This window comes from Acipenser ruthenus, chromosome 9, assembly GCF_902713425.1.
Source record: "Acipenser ruthenus chromosome 9, fAciRut3.2 maternal haplotype, whole genome shotgun sequence".
NCBI classification, from domain to species: domain Eukaryota; kingdom Metazoa; phylum Chordata; class Actinopteri; order Acipenseriformes; family Acipenseridae; genus Acipenser; species Acipenser ruthenus.
Genome location: NC_081197.1, coordinates 626045 through 642091, shown reverse-complemented (window position 1 = coordinate 642091; position 16047 = coordinate 626045). Strand labels below are relative to the sequence as shown.

The window sequence follows — 16047 nt, the reverse complement described above, 5'->3', positions numbered from 1 at the left end:
AAGAGGATACGGATATTCTTCCATAATTCACTTTATTAACAGCAATGATAAAAAAAAAAAACACCAGATACCAATACTAGTACCTGTACCAGAAACGAACGCCTTCTAGACAACGAGAAACAGAAAACACACATTTCCATAAAAACATGTTTCTTCATTTGTTTAGATTCAGATCACACAATCATCCTTTGCTTTTCAGATGTTTTAAATGCATTATTACATTCCCTGCATTAACATTTTTATTGAAATTCATTAATAGTTCCAGACTAGTTCAGTGGAACTGTTTAGAAGCGCATGAAAGCAGTTTCTTTGCTTGGTATTGAACCCTGAGGAGAACACAAGGAACACAGTAAAGCTTCAAGACGAACAGCTTGGCAAACTCCAATAAATCACCAGTGTACAAAATAAACCTACAAATACGTAGCCAGAACCTCTTCAGGGCTAGTATGCATGATACCTATACATGCATCTCAAATGTTTCCTTTAAAACGAGCAGCACAACACAAGAGCCGTCTGGCAACTGCGTTCTGGACAAGCTGAAGCCTTTGAGATTTAGTGGCAGCTAAACCAACAAAGAAGGAATTACAATAATCACGACAGAAGAGGTTCATAAAAACAATATTAGACAAGAAAGAAACCTGCAAACAATTCTCACTAGACTCACACACTTGCGTCACACGGCCTTCGTCTTGAATTCACTCTTGTCTGATGCAGCACGTGTAAGTACTTGTTAATGTGTTTATTTATTTATTTATTCAATGTTTGCTTCTTGTCGTCGTTGTAAATGAGAATTTGTTCTCAATCTTCTTATCTGGTAAAATGAAGGTTAAATGAAATGAACAGCGTTAGAGTTAAACAATCCACCACACCCAGCGAACGCAGTCCTGCGGTGCCTGCGTCACACAATTACAAGATAGTGAGGTTGTGCATTTGATGAGGCCAAGGCCAGTCCAGTAGACGCTGGATTCAGAAGCACAATGTTATCAGTTTACAGCCAGGCTGAGCTGGAGCCTGGAGCCTCCTCGTGACTGGCATTGCTGTGCCAGCCCACCGGGACCCAAGCATCTCTCCATCGAATAATCTGTAAATCTGATACTGTATGAAAGACCATCATAGCAGATTCATTGCGTAATTTACATTGGCTCTGGATGTGCTGAAAAGACTGCTCAGTAAAATGTGTATCAACAATAACTTCCCCTGGAATAGCATACCATGTTTTTAATAGTGAAGCAGACTCCCTGGTTTGCCCAGCGTTCTCTCTAGCTTCTAATAAAAGGGTGATCCTGCGCTGATAACAGAGGAGCTTTCCTGTCCTGTCTGTGCCCGGCTGCTCTTTGTTCTGGAAGCTGGGAAGGCTTGTTATTTTACCCTGCGGTGGAGATTATTCCTGGATTTTCAGGAATGCCAGGACCTCAACTCCCTCCGGAAGAGAGCGCAATACTGAGTCACATGGAAATGAATCTGGTCTACACCAAGCAAAAACCCAAACCAACCAGAAAGAAATAGTAAATCAGTACCAGAAAAGAAAGCTGTATAAAAACACAAGTGCTCGTGCTGTTTTAAAGCCCTGTGATATAGTGTAGTATGCACTGCAGCACACTGGATAGAGCTGCACAGGATGAGGATTCGGAGGAGCTCTGCACAGGGGAGGGCATTGGTGTGGATCAGGCTAACTTCCCATTCCAGTGGAATCAAGTGAACAAACAGCTGCTTGGGTTTGTGTGGATCGCTGTGCTCCACAGAGTAAGAAAATCAGCAGTCATCACAAATCCAAGCAGCTGTTTCTTCACTTGTTTCATTGTGAATAGTAAATTAACCGATCCACCCCCACAGCCCTCGACTGACCGTCAGCCCGATTTCAGTGGAGAGCTCAACCACCATAACTGAACAATGAGTTCATGCAGCACAGCACTGTAGTGTATTTTTATATGGGCAAGAACATTTATCATGCTTGTGTATTTTTTATATGGGTAATAACATTGTTAATCATGCTGGTGTATTTTTTCTATGGGTAATAACATTGTTAATCATGCTTGTGTATTTTTTCTATGGGTAATAACATTGTTAATCATGCTGTTGTATTTTTTCTATTGGTAATAACATTGTTACTCATGCTGGTGTATTTTTTCTATTGGTAATAACATTGTTACTCATGCTGGTGTATTTTTTCTATAGGTAATAACATTGTTAATCATGCTGGTGTATTTTTTCTATGGGTAATAACATTGTTAATCATGCTTGTGTATTTTTTCTATTGGTAATAACATTGTTACTCATGCTGGTGTATTTTTTCTATAGGTAATAACATTGTTAATCATGCTGGTGTATTTTTTCTATAGGTAATAACATTGTTAATCATGCTTGTGTATTTTTTCTATTGGTAATAACATTGTTAATCATGCTGGTGTATTTTTTTTTATTGGTAATAACATTGTTAATCATGCTGGTGTATTTTTTCTATTGGTAATAACATTGTTAATCATGCTGGTGTATTTTTTTTTATTGGTAATAACATTGTTAATCATGCTTGTGTATTTTTTCTATTGGTAATAACATTGTTAATCATGCTGGTGTATTTTTTTTTATTGGTAATAACATTGTTAATCATGCTGGTGTATTTTTTCTATTGGTAATAACATTGTTAATCATGCTGGTGTATTTTTTCTATTGGTAATAACATTGTTAATCATGCTGGTGTATTTTTTCTATTGGTAATAACATTGTTAATCATGCTGGTGTATTTTTTCTATTGGTAATAACATTGTTAATCATGCTGGTGTATTTTTTCTATGGGTAATAACATTGTTAATCATGCTTGGGTTTTGCCGGTATTGAGAGAGTAAATACACTTCGAGGCACTTTGTTTTCTGCTCGTCTGTCCAACAAATATAAAAAAAACCCCAAAAAAACAAACCACCCCAATCCCTATTATAACCCTCTGAATTGACAGTTTTTTCTAATGCTCTAAACTCTCTCTAGTTTTAACCAGTGTGGCACTTGCTATGAACTGAGAATGTACTTCATTAGAATTCTACAGGAGACAATGCTAAACTTCATAATGAAAAGCATATGAAGCCCCCCTCGCCCCTACACACACTGTAAACCTCTACACTGATTAAAAACATATAGAATATTAACCCATTTTAAAAGCATACATTCTTAAAGCAAACCAATTCTTCAGAAACCTTATTCTCATTCACATCAGTTCATATCACAGTACAAACAGCAGCAGTTAATGTGCAGAGCCTTCATTGAGGTTATTCTTCATGACCCAAGAAGGACCTTCTCAGTGCTCTCCTCGTCAGACAACTGACAAGCTGCCATTACCCGGAGCGGAGGCATACTGGAAAAAAAGCAAAGAAACAAGACTTGGTGGGTTGTCTTTGATTTTCAAACTCGGATGCACAGCTAGGAGCTTGCCATTGTCCTAATCCCTTCAGGATTATTCCAGGGAGTTCTCATCCTTATCTCTTAATTAAGAATGGGTGAATATATAATGGAACAGACCCTGAAGTGGTGCAGATTATTCTGGGGTACCTGGCTGAAGTAGTGTGGAAACTGGAATGGAAAGAAGACTCCTGTTGCAGAGCAGTTTGATCCATTCCTGGTTTGACTAGGAGTTTAAACACACCTGAGTTTGTTCCCTATGCACTGTGACTAATCCAGCTCCTACTAAAACCTTTCCTATGACCAGCAGAGGGCGACAAAACCATTACCTTTTGCTGTATTGGTGTGGCACAATGAAACTGTAAAGCGTTTTTTTTTAAAACGAGTATCCAGGGTGCCTGGTTGAAAAACAGACAGCACGAATATGTGGTTGGGCTTTGCAGTACCATCTTGTTTTGTCACGGCAGGGCTGGTTTACACAGAAACTTCCCGTTCCAGGGATCCGGTTTGTCTTGTTATCCGGCGAGGTGCGGTTCAGCATGACGCCGCATCAATTGTTTACACTCAGTGCCAGTGTGCAACCAAACCAGAAGAGCCGGACGGGTGGGGTGGAGGCACGAGTAAGGGTAGTCTCATTTCAAGTTGCTATGGTTACTTGCCATACCGTGTCTGAAACGCCAGTTTCTGTTTAACCGAGCACACGTTTCCTTTACAGCGGTGTCTCTCTGGTCCGTTTCGTTTGGGCGTTAGGCAGTGTGAATTATTTACCTGTTGTTACGGGAACTAGACGCTCGTCATTAGGTGTATATTTAAACACTGCGTTCAGAAACTGAAGCGGACAGAGAGGCGCGCCGTCTTGTTTCAAATTGTACTGTCGTATTCACTAATTTATGCTTGTGGTATTCAAATCATACAATACGTCATCTACCTGCTTTGTGGAATTTGAATAAGATGGTCTAAGAGCAATGGAAAAACCCAACACAGGACTGAATTACATGCGGTAATGAGAAAGAACCATACCATAGGGAATAGAGAGTAGACGTGCAGGTGGGATTACATTGTTACAGCATGAAGAGAAACGCCCATTTAAACGCATTGTTCCTCCGTAGCAATCAAGCCACCTTGGGAAGGCAGGTCAGTGCTCTCAACACAAGAGCGAGCTCCCGCTGTCTGCAGCGGCATTGCAGAGCGAGAGGGGTATCGCTGCAGAACGAAGGCTCCCACAGCGTAGCACACACAGGGTAGTGCTGCGTGCGCAGCTCGTAATAGACGTCATCATTATATGCTCCAGCGCGATCACATGTTAAGGGTGATTCATTTTATTTCATATCAATACCCTAACCCTAAACCTAAGGTTCATGGGGTATTGGCCGTGGATCACCAGTTAATTCTCACAGGGTAATCACTGTGTTCAGTGTTCTCCCCCTCCCACTCCCTGTTTATCGTCACGTGGTAGGAGTGTTGAAAGTGAATGAAACACAACGTAAATTAGAAGCTGCGCACGCAGCACTGCCCTGTGTGAGCTACCCTGCAAGAGCTACGCTGTGGGAGCCTTCGTTCTGCAGCCATATGGTGCAGAGCGGGCAGGGGGCCTCTGTCTGATTGAACTCACTGGACGTGTTGGTGGTACTATAGTACTGTGCACCACTTCACTTGCACTTAAATGCATTTTACTGTTACAATCTAGGAAGATCCTGCAAAATACAGAATATAGAAATTCATAAGATGTAATTTAAAGATTAAAATACATGTAATAATGGTCTAGGTTACGATTAGGAGCATGAAGTTGAGATTGCAGTAAATTATTGTTTGGATTTCAGAATCATATACAGCAGGGTTAGGCAAAAAAAAAAAAAAAAGTGCCTGAGCGAAGCAGCTACCTCTGCTTGAAAAGAAACAGGAAAACGAACACGGAAGAGACCTCCGACTGCCAAAAACTGAAGGGAAAATTACCAGAAGAAAAAAACAAACCACCTCCAACCACCACACCGCATTGTTGAAGAGGAATGCATCGTGTGGGAAGGAAAGAGTCACATTTTGGTTTTGTTTTTATAAGCAAAGCTACTTGGATGCAGAAATAATGTGGAAGTTATACAAACAGGAACAATGAAATACATGCAACACATGGCTTGAAAATACTCCCGCTGGTCTAAGATTATGTTAAAGAAAACCAAAACAAACTGCTTATTAAACTAATCAAAACATTTATAAGGCATGTACTAGAAAATGAACACCACAGAAAATCTGGGCTCCTTTCCATTACTGGAGCTACCCGACTACTATGAATGAATACCAGGCGACAGACAGCAGTGCCAGTAAACTGGAGAGAATGCTGAAAAGGCCTTCCAGAAAAGGCAAGGGTGCTACCCTTTTATTTCCTGTTTTGTAGTGCAAACTCTAAACACCCACAAGATTTGGATATGAAGTCAGAGTGGGGAGTCTGCTGTTCAGTATGTAGCCTGGAGTAAGAAACACAAAGACTGAGGCGCAGGTCTAGATCCCTCGTTAGCACTCGCTGTCAGAGCAGAGCATCAGGACACTTGCATGTCAAACGCAATTCTGTCTACATTTCAACACGTCTCACAAAGACAACTGCTCACAGCGTGCATTGTACAGATGCTCCACACAGTTTGTTCTCCAGGGGGTGACAATCGCGCAAAAAAGACAAGAAACGATCCCCAACAGCACTGGGGTTACTGCTCCCCATGGGGGGGAGGGGGGGCAGTCTGGAATACAAGAGCACATCATGTGCACCATTTCACACTGAAAGGAACGGAGAGGATAATTGATGCCTTGGCCATAGCCTGAGAGGCTGGAGCTCTCTACACACTGACGAGAGAGAGAGAGAGAGAGAGAGAGAGAGAGAGAGAGAGAGAGAGAGAGAGAGACTGAGACAGAGAGAGTGGGAGACAGACAGACACAGACAGACAGACAGAGTGGGAGGCAGACAGACAGACAGAGAGAGAGAATGACAGACAGAGATTGTTCTTGGAAATCCTGTTTCATCAGATGCATTGCAACACCGACTCGGAGGTTCACAGAAACGCAATCAATTCAACTTCCTCTCCCCCCCCACCCCCCCCGGAGTGCGAGTTACAAATTTAAGGAAATTTATCAGACGGTTATTGCTGGCAACGTGGACTGGGGTCCCTTTTCAATTGCTTTGCGAGTTTAACAAGAGATTCTCTAGTCATACATTTTGCTTTAGCGTGAATGTGCATGTGTTGAAATTTCATAAGTGCACCCATTGACGATTATATTACTTTAAAATATACTGCGAGACTGAAAAGCAACAATAGAGCATTTAACACGGAGCACTGCAACGACTGTTCACGCCTGTCTTACAGAGATCACGTGCTCAACTGCTTACACCAAGAGGAGGGACTTTGCAAGCCAGTTTTTAAAATAAATATACAGCATATGCCGAAATCACCAGTTTATGTGAAACGATTCCTAAATTAGATTCTCCGACAACTATACTATATGATTATATGACTTGATAGTATATCATTTACACTGGTACAATGAATTAGGGAAAAAAAAAACACCACACAACACACTGGATTGTTGTAATTATGCAGCTAAAAAGACCAGGGTAGATCAGCCAGCCGACTGCTGTATCAGCTCCAGTTCTTTCAAACCTGGAATCCCTGGTTAAACTGGCACAGGCACGGCCAGAGTCCAGGGAGCACAATCACTCCCAGCTGGAGGAGCCTGGATCAGGAGTGTGGGGCCACTTCTGATAGCGGAATACTAGATAAGGTTTCCAGGGAAACCCCAGCATGAAGCCAATCAAATCAGCAGCAACAACCTGATATACATAGCTCAGAATAATGAAGTGCTTAAACAGACAGCCAGAGAGGGCGGGTGGGAGTGAAGCAGACTCCGTCCCTTGTGGGAGGACAAGAACTGCCACGGTTTGAATTGGAGAGGCAGGGGAGTTCATTGGATCAGTATGCAAGGTTTGTTTACAGTGCTTTATCAGGTTTTATTTTTTAAACTGCTTCATTAATTAGGTAATCAAAATAAAAAATAAAAACTACCTCGTCCGGATCACAAAAATGTTTCAACACGTGAAACGTATCGAAATGGACACCAGATATGCAAACCTCTCGCGTGGCAGTTACTGCACAGAGTCAGAAGAGTCCCACAGATTATTAGAAGGTATAGAGTGGATTAAGTCAAGGCTGTTTGTGGGTGTGATTGTGACATACTGAGCTTGTTTGTACAGAGGTTAAAGAAGCAGAGGATAGAAGTAATAAAAAAAAAAATTTAAGGATGCAGGGGGGGGGGGGGGGAGAGAAAGAGAGCAACAGCGAGAGAGAGAGAGGGTTATTTAAAAAAATAAATAAATATATATAACCTATAAAAAAACAGAATACCTCATTTTTTTCTGGAAAGATTTATTATAAAATCAAAAACAAATTGCTCACAAAAAAAAAAGAGCTCAGTCTAGCACTACAGCGCTATATAAACTAGTAAAGAACTATACAAAGTGAATCTAAAATGTTACAATATTCATTTCTTTTTTTACATTTGTACTAATAATCATACCACACACAAAAAAAAAAAAAACGTTGTCCCCAGTTACAAAAAAGGGATCATGACAAAATATCCAGTGTGCTAATCCTAGAAAACAGCGTTTGCACAGGATACTCGTGTTGCGCCAGGGCTGGGAAGGGCCGCACTGTGTGATCTCTAGGCTTGTGTAGTGTTTCATCAAGGACTCAAGCATGCCTTGAGCATGAAATGCAGTGCTCTTGTAACAGTGCTCTGCAGCCCAAAAAAAAAAAGCAAATTCTTGAAAACGGTGTGTATTTAAAAGCCTCTGTGCAAAAGTAAGAACACTGTGCAGCACAGCACACTTTTGATTAAATGAAAATAAAAAGGGTTATTGCTATCACTGGTCATAAATTCATTTGTACGTGGAGCAACTTACAAACACACATCTTCTGAAAAACCATTTACAAAATGCATCTCACAATACAATTTTCCATTTACAAAAGGCATTTTCTCTTTACTAAATATTCCAAAAAAAAAAAAAAAAACACACACCACACAAGAGATTGTTAAACACCGCAAAAGGTCAGAGCTTGACACCTTGTTATTTTTGTTTGTTTGTTATATTGTTTGTTATAATTTTTGCATAAAGAAATCACATGAGATCAAACAAAGACAGCGATCTGGATTTAAACAGATTGAAATGCCATTTGGATAGGGGTGTGTGTGTGTGTGTATATATATACACACACACACACAGACGCTAGGGCAGCGTGGTCTAACATGGTCTCAAGCTCTTAAAACAGTTCAAGTCAAGCCAGTATAAATAAAAGCAGAAATCCCAGCAGCAGCAGTAAGAGCAAACAGAACAGCAGCACACATCTGCGTTGGTCAGTGTTCTAGACAGTGTTGCATGTTCAAGCCTCTCACATCAGTAAGGCTGTACTTTTCCCCCCACAGTTTCCGTATAGTGTACCCATTGCCGTGCCATATGTAGTTCCTTGTGCAAATTCCCCATTTGTGAAAGCAGTCTAAATATACAGCAAACGTCTGCCTTACTGACACACTACCTGTTGCACTGCATTTAGGAACCTGGCAGCCGGTTTAGTTAGTTTGCTTCCTTTCAGCAAATGATTTAACACAGACTGCGCAGAGCTGCACCACTACTTTAAAAATATCTTCAACGAAAAAGACGTCAGCTGCATCAAAGATGGCAAATATTTCTGCTAAAGATCGCTCTGTCCAGTACATTTTTCACTTATTTATACACAAACAAAAATAAATTCTACAAATTTAGCATGTACTGTATTTCAGGTAAGCACTTAACGTATAGGAACATTTGTTTTATAATAGCGCTAGAGAAAATGACAAAATTGATTTTTGCTTTAATAAATATTGTGTTTAAAAAAAAAATAATCGTGAAATATCTTGAAATACCTATTTTTAGACTCTTAGTAAACCAAGAAACGAACTAAAGGCACCAAGAATGTACTGTCAATTCATCTACCTAATGTTAGGACCTCCCTCAAACACTTTTTCCCCCTCAAAAGGCACAAAGTTATGTGTGTTTTTTTTTTAAAATCCTCGTTAGCGGTTTTTTTCCACCCCAACTCATGCTACAGAAGAACACTCGGAAACAGAGAGAGTAAGTCTGACATGCATCGATTGATAAAGATAGATAGAACACCTAGTGGAAAAACAACAAACGTAAAAAAAGCAGGATCCCGAGTGACAGTGGAAGCATTATATCCAAGCACTGCTTTTACTAGACCAGCATTAAACTCGGAAAGCAAGAAAACTCTATTCCTTTAGATTGAAATCACGTTGATGTTCGTGTTCTACAACCCCCTGCAGCGTTTACAGGAAACACACCACTTCATCTTTGCTGCGTCACGTCATCCCTGCAATTGTTTTTCCACCACAGTCCCGATACTTTTGATAATTTGCATTCACACATCGTAGGTAAATTAACTGGGGAATTACTTGGGAGCGTTTCTTCTGAACATCGCAGTGCATCCAGTTCATGCTCCCTCCTGCAACAATGCTGGAGCTCCAATTGAAAGGAGCTGCGTATCGTGGGGAACAGAAAGCCAGCACTGTTAGGAGGGAGCCGGATCTGGATTTACAACCCAGAGGTCAGCAACATGTTTAAAACATAACACTGCGGTACGGACAACACGGCACACAGAACAGGCAACGTAACGAGTCCCTTGTAAAGTTCGCAGGGTGTTCTGTAACACTATCATTTTCAGGGGAGGTTTGTTGCTGTTAGAGCCTCACGGAATGCATGTTAAAGCTCATACTGAAGTAAACCAGGTTACACTCAATCCAAGTAATTGTCAGTGCCGACTGGACTACTGTACAGTCTAACTATTGGTCAATTGCTACCGTTTCACAGCTACACAGCTAATATTCAGAGGTACCGTTTCACTCAGTACATTGTGTGCCTTTCTAAAAAACGAGTTTATTAACCGTATTTAAAAAAGGTTGAGGTTTTGCTCCTCTGTCAAGATGCAAAGTCTTAAGAAGAGTTAAGTAAAAAAAAAAAAAAAAAAAAGGTAGCCGAATAAAAAAAGGCAATCGATCGGAAAATTAGATCAGAGAAGATCAGCTGTTTTAATATTTCATGAAAATTCATGTGGTTTATGTTTTTTAAAAAAGGCCTGTGCTCTAATGGCAACGATGCCCCTCGATAGAGCATGGCGGTAAAGATAAGCCGATCACACTGCAGGCATCATCACGCAGGACACAAGCTTAAACAGCAGCCTGCTCCACTGCTCTTTGCCAAAAATTCATTGGTGACACTATATACAAAACGGTCTGGACTCGTTTCAAATGTGATGCTGTCGGTCAGCCTGTCAGCAGGTATTACATTATTTTATTTTATTTTTTCACAATCTACAATTTGATATGTGTTTAGGTATTTTAGTGTTTTATTATTCTTATTTTTACAAAGTGCAGCTCCATCCAAGAACTGCACAGCCTATAAACAAGTACATTTTGTTTGTTTGTTGTCATTGTTAAATACACTCCCATCGTTAGCATTGCCCAGCCCTCCCCGCCCCACGGTTGTTGGTCCAGTTAACAGGAGGGCGCTACACTATGGAGCCGCCTCTGCTCTGTGCAGGGATCATCACCGGGATGCCCCCCATTCTGCTCAGGTTGGGAGCGGCTACCTTGGAGGCAGGAGGGTGGGGCACGTGGCTGGGCGGGCGCTCGTACTCCTCGCTGGGCACTGGGTTGTATTGAGGCTTGGGGGCGTACTCGTGCATGTTGGAGGGGGACATGGAGCCCAGGGAGGACCGGTTGCTGCCCACGCCGATGAAGCTGCGGGCCGTCGACGCGCGGCTCTGCGGGGGAGGGACATCCTCTCTGTGAAGGAACAACCAAAACAAATCTGTTAGAGTCGAGGCACGAAATATTCAAGAGACAGAGTGGACATAAACTATTAAGCATTCAAGGAGTTCTCCATTCTGAACCACTAGACCTTTTATGAAGCATTAAATGAGTTCACCATTCTGAACCACTAGACCTTTTACTTGTAGAAGTCGAATGAGAAGTTGAAAACAGGAGGAGAGGAGAGGAGGGGCTTGAAAGCTCTTCCTCTTTACTCTGAAGTGAAGGGCCCAGCAGAGAACAGCAGAGATAGGGAGCTCTACAAAGACCTCCTCCAATTAGCAACGCACTCCAGAGCGGACGCAAACACAGCAGCAGGTTTTCATGCAGGATGGCACCTCCCCCTCTCCCCAAAAAATAACTTCAATTTTAAAAGAAAAAGGAAATGCTAGGATCCTCTTTTTGGAAGCAGGGCAGGTTACCCCCGACTCCCAACCCTGCTGCTTTACACTAACAAGGTATATCCAGCCATCCATTCATCCATCTAGCCATCCATCCATCCATCCAGCCAAGCCAGCAAGCCATCCAGCCAGCAAGCCATCTATACAAAATGGCTTGTGTGATGACACTCTCTCTCATTCTACCCAGGGGGAAGCGGAGGGGTGTTTCCCTGATTTCATGAGATCTCTCTCTCTCTCATTCTACCCAGGGGGAAGCGGAGGGGTGTTTCCCTGATTTCATGAGATCTCTCTCTCTCTCATTCTACCCAGGGGGAAGCGGAGGGGTGTTTCCCTGATTTCATGAGATCTCTCTCGCTCTCATTCTACCCAGGGGGAAGCGGAGGGGTGTTTCCCTGATTTCATGAGATCTCTCTCTCTCTCATTCTACCCAGGGGGAAGCGGAGGGGTGTTTACCTGATTTCATGAGCGGTCTCTTTCTCGTACTTCTTCTTGTTTCGGTTCTTGTAGCAGCAGTAGAGGATGATGGCGAGCAGCAGCAGTACCAGGAGGCTTCCGATAACAGCTCCAGCGATCGTTCCTGCAGTATTGGAAGCTGAAGCACACGACGAATAAACACATTCAACTGCAAGCAAAACACGTGCCCTAGGATTGCATTTTAACAACAAGGCAGGATTTTAAAAAGGCAAAAAAGTTCTCAGCACAAGACAGTGTCCCTTCAATACACATTTAATACATCTTCTTATATCGCTCCTTCTTCGCACTGAACTGGGAGCCCCTTGCCCAAGGTGAGAGAAGGCAAGTCAAGCTTAGCATCAAGCACGGGCTGCAAAACTAATTTGTAGGTGTCCATGCAAGTCTTTAGCTGATTTTCATTATAAGGGATAACATGAACACAGTTCAGAAGGTAACAAAAAGGACATGTCCGGGTTAGAACTATGCATACAGCTACAGACAAAACCGTAGGCAGACACTGTGCAACCCTGGACAGCTTCTCTGCCACATGCTACTGTTCCACACAGCCTTGCTCGTAGGAGCTTACCCTTTGCTCTGTACACAAGTTCTCTCATTTGCTGGGCATGTTTTCAGTGATGACACTTGTTTACAGGCTGCGCTGTCCTCAAGCACACCAGGGATTTGTGGAACATGACATACAACCAATCACATGAGCTGTTGCAAATGCATGACTATTATTTATTATTGCAAGTCTAAATCTTGACAATGCACATGTTTGAAAATCTCTGACTCTTCGGACATGACCAAATGCAGACTAACGACCACTTACTAACCTTTGGAGAGCAACCAACAATTCATAAAAGGTGCACGAGATGTATACATCTCAGGAGTTTTTGATTTACGTACGTGGAACCACGGACAGGGACAGGGTGCACTGCTCCTTGCCCACTCTGTTCTCAGACACACAGCGGTACGTTCCAGAGTTGTCAGACGTCGCGTTTTTTATCACGATGCTTCCTTGGACCCGATCTGTAAGCAGAAATTATAATTCCACTATAAAACAATACCTTGACTGGCTTCAGCAATAATAATAATAATAATAATAATAATAATAATAATAATAATAATAATAAAATCAACATGCATGCAAAACATACCAAAAAAAAAAAATGTTAGCAGCCCAGTCACCTGATAACTACTGTAAAACCATCAAACTCTAAAGCAGAACCAAAATCGAGTAAGTTATCTTTGATAGAGTCCATATAACCCAATACAGAATAAAAGTGAACTGTAAAAAAATGTAATGTATATGTGTACTGTACACTTGGTTAGCAAAAACTGTAGCATGCCAGACCTTTTGCCTGGATACTTCCTTGAAGAAGTTTTTGTGTGGCATTGGATTTCTCTTTACAAAGACATACTTGACTCAACTGCTGCAGTTTCTTAATGCTATTCAGCAGAAATGAAGGTGTTTCTGGACCACATCTTACAAACCAGAACGCTAGAAAAGCTTCTTTACACAGGAAGTGGTTAGAAATCAAAACGCATCGGAGAATCGGGAGCCTTGTTCTGCACCACTCTGAAATCACTGCCTGGTACAGAACTGCAGAATGTGTTCCTGGAAACGTTCCTCTCTCTGATTCAACGTTCAAGAACTTACCCAGGAGCGCTGTTGCAGGGAGAATGCGTGTGCCGGAGATTCTCTCCCAGGTGTACTGTATTGGGTTTGTGCCTTCAGCAGATTTGCACTTCATTAAGATGTCCTTCCCCTGTTCCGATGATCCTTCAACGTAGCACTTCGGCACGGACGGCTTTACTGAAAAAAAAAAGAAGAAAGGAGGACTTTACTACAGTGACCCGATGGAAAACATTCAAGGTTTAAAACTCTGCACCTAGTCCACTGTCAAAGCAAGGGTCCCCTATGGTTTATTCTTTATTAATTTCACATAATTTTTACAATGAAAACCACATCTTGTATCTTAATTTCTGTTTGATCAAATGAGGTAATTTAATAGTTTAACTGTTTGTGTGAAGAGCTTTGGGGTCCCTGTGATGAAAGGCACTATAGAAATGAGAATGCTGCTTAACACTTACAAAAGATGACATTACTGTAAACACATGCAGCTGGATACAATCCATCTGGCACGTTGCAGGGTTGTCACACTGCATAACTTGGTCTACTTGGCAAGCACAAAACCTTTTGATGAATCTGTGGCTTGCCATTAGTCTGGTAAATGACTCTGTTTAACTTGGGGATAGCCAAATTGTTGCAATCCATCAGTTAAATAAATAAATAAAATAAATAAATAAATAAATAATACAAAATATATACAGGATGCTAGACTTCCCCACACAGTGCAATGTCCAATTGATACATTACTACCATGAAGAAGATTTACAAATGCAGGCAGCCAGATAACACTGAACTGAATCAGGCAGCCTGATAATACTGCTCATCACATGGTCCACGTTTTAATCTCATGTGCAAACACCACAAATGTAGTGCTTAGATAGCTGTATGAAAAGGACATTTTGCAAACAAGCTTATTTGAGTTTCCAAGAGCCAAAACAAAAGCAAGGGGAGCGAACCATGACTGCAGCTGCTGACACAGATTACTCCAAAAACATTTCTAAAGCAACTCTACAAGAAGAATGTCCTTCCTGCATTTTGAAGCTCAGTGCATTCCCTTGATGTCCATAAACAAATACTGTAGTATTAACATGGAGACGCACACAAAGTTAGAGTTTCATATGCAAAATACTGCAGCAAAAGAAAACATTTTAATAGTGGAACTTGACTAAACAGTGTAGCATTTTATTTGGCCAATTGCACGGGAGGCACTTTAGTTCCCACAGTAGAAAAAGCAGTCCGAACCGACTCTGTTCATACCATGAATATATCATAAAGATCACACTGCGTACCAGCCATCAAGCTTCAGAGCAGCACTTCTCAAACTTCTACCTGGATTACACTGCGTACCAGCAATCAGGCTTCAGATCGCAGGTTCAAATCCAGGCTATGTCATTGCCGACTGTGACCGGGGGTTCCTAGGGGGCTGCGCACAATTGGCCAAAGGCCACCCGGGTAGGGAGGGATTAGGTCAGCTGGGTTCACCGCACCACCAGCGACCCCTGGTGGCTTCACAGTGCGAAAAATGACGGATTGGCAGGAACACGTTTCGGAGGACGCGTGTTTCAGCATCCATTTCCCCGAGTTGGCGGGGGGTTGCAGCGGTGAACCAGGATAAAAATAATAATTGGTCATTCCAAATTGGTGAGAAAACCGGGGTAAAAACCATTGACGACGACTAAATTTAAAAAACAAATACATAAAATTAAAAATAAATAAATAAAATGACACGTAGCGAGTCTGTCTGCGTGTGACGGGACTGCTTCCCGACCCCGACGCGGATCCTTTCAGTGCGTCCATGTGTTCGATAAATCCCCCCCTGCAATTCCTTACCCATCACTGTGAGAAGAGTTTTCCTGCTGTTGACTCCGGGAGCCTTCTTCACCTTGCACAGGTAAGTCCCGGTGTCTGAGACCAGCAGCTTGGTGATGTTTATCGAAGCGTCGCCCGCTTTGGGATCTGGAGAGTTGAAGTGGACACGCCCTTTCATGGTAGCGTAGTAATCCTCATAAACCCTGTCTCCAGAGTAGGTAATAATCTGTTGAGAGATTGGACAGTAGTTATAACACCACTTCATCTGAAGAGAATGCAACACCAAATGGTTAGAAACATATTTAACCTTAATTTAAAAAGCCTTACAAATGTTCCATACTATTTTAGAAAGCCCACTACTGCAAACCTCCATCTCAAGTTTGCAGTAAATAAACACATACATGACCTTAAGAGGCTGGTTCTAAAAGGCACCACATTAAATGCATGGTGCAGAAGTACATTCTAAAG

The 16047-nt window shown here is 41.9% G+C and overlaps 1 protein-coding gene across 2 annotated transcripts in view; it reads right to left on the bottom strand.

Annotated features, from left to right (window-relative positions):
* Positions 1-15: 15 nt before the first annotated feature.
* Positions 16-16047, bottom strand: part of LOC117405419 (coxsackievirus and adenovirus receptor homolog) — a 34333-nt gene continuing 18301 nt past the window's right edge. The window contains exons 3-8 of one of the 2 annotated variants that reach the window (XM_034008468.3): positions 15601-15805; positions 13798-13953; positions 13044-13166; positions 12138-12276; positions 11064-11259; positions 16-3343 (exon numbers count right to left, since the gene is read on the bottom strand). In XM_034008468.3, the coding sequence (XP_033864359.3) occupies positions 3302-3343; positions 11064-11259; positions 12138-12276; positions 13044-13166; positions 13798-13953; positions 15601-15805 (861 nt within the window). In that variant the 3' untranslated portion in view covers positions 16-3301. Of the gene's footprint in view, positions 3344-8496; positions 11260-12137; positions 12277-13043; positions 13167-13797; positions 13954-15600; positions 15806-16047 lie in introns of those variants that run through there. The other variant, XM_034008467.3, reaches the window with a different exon arrangement.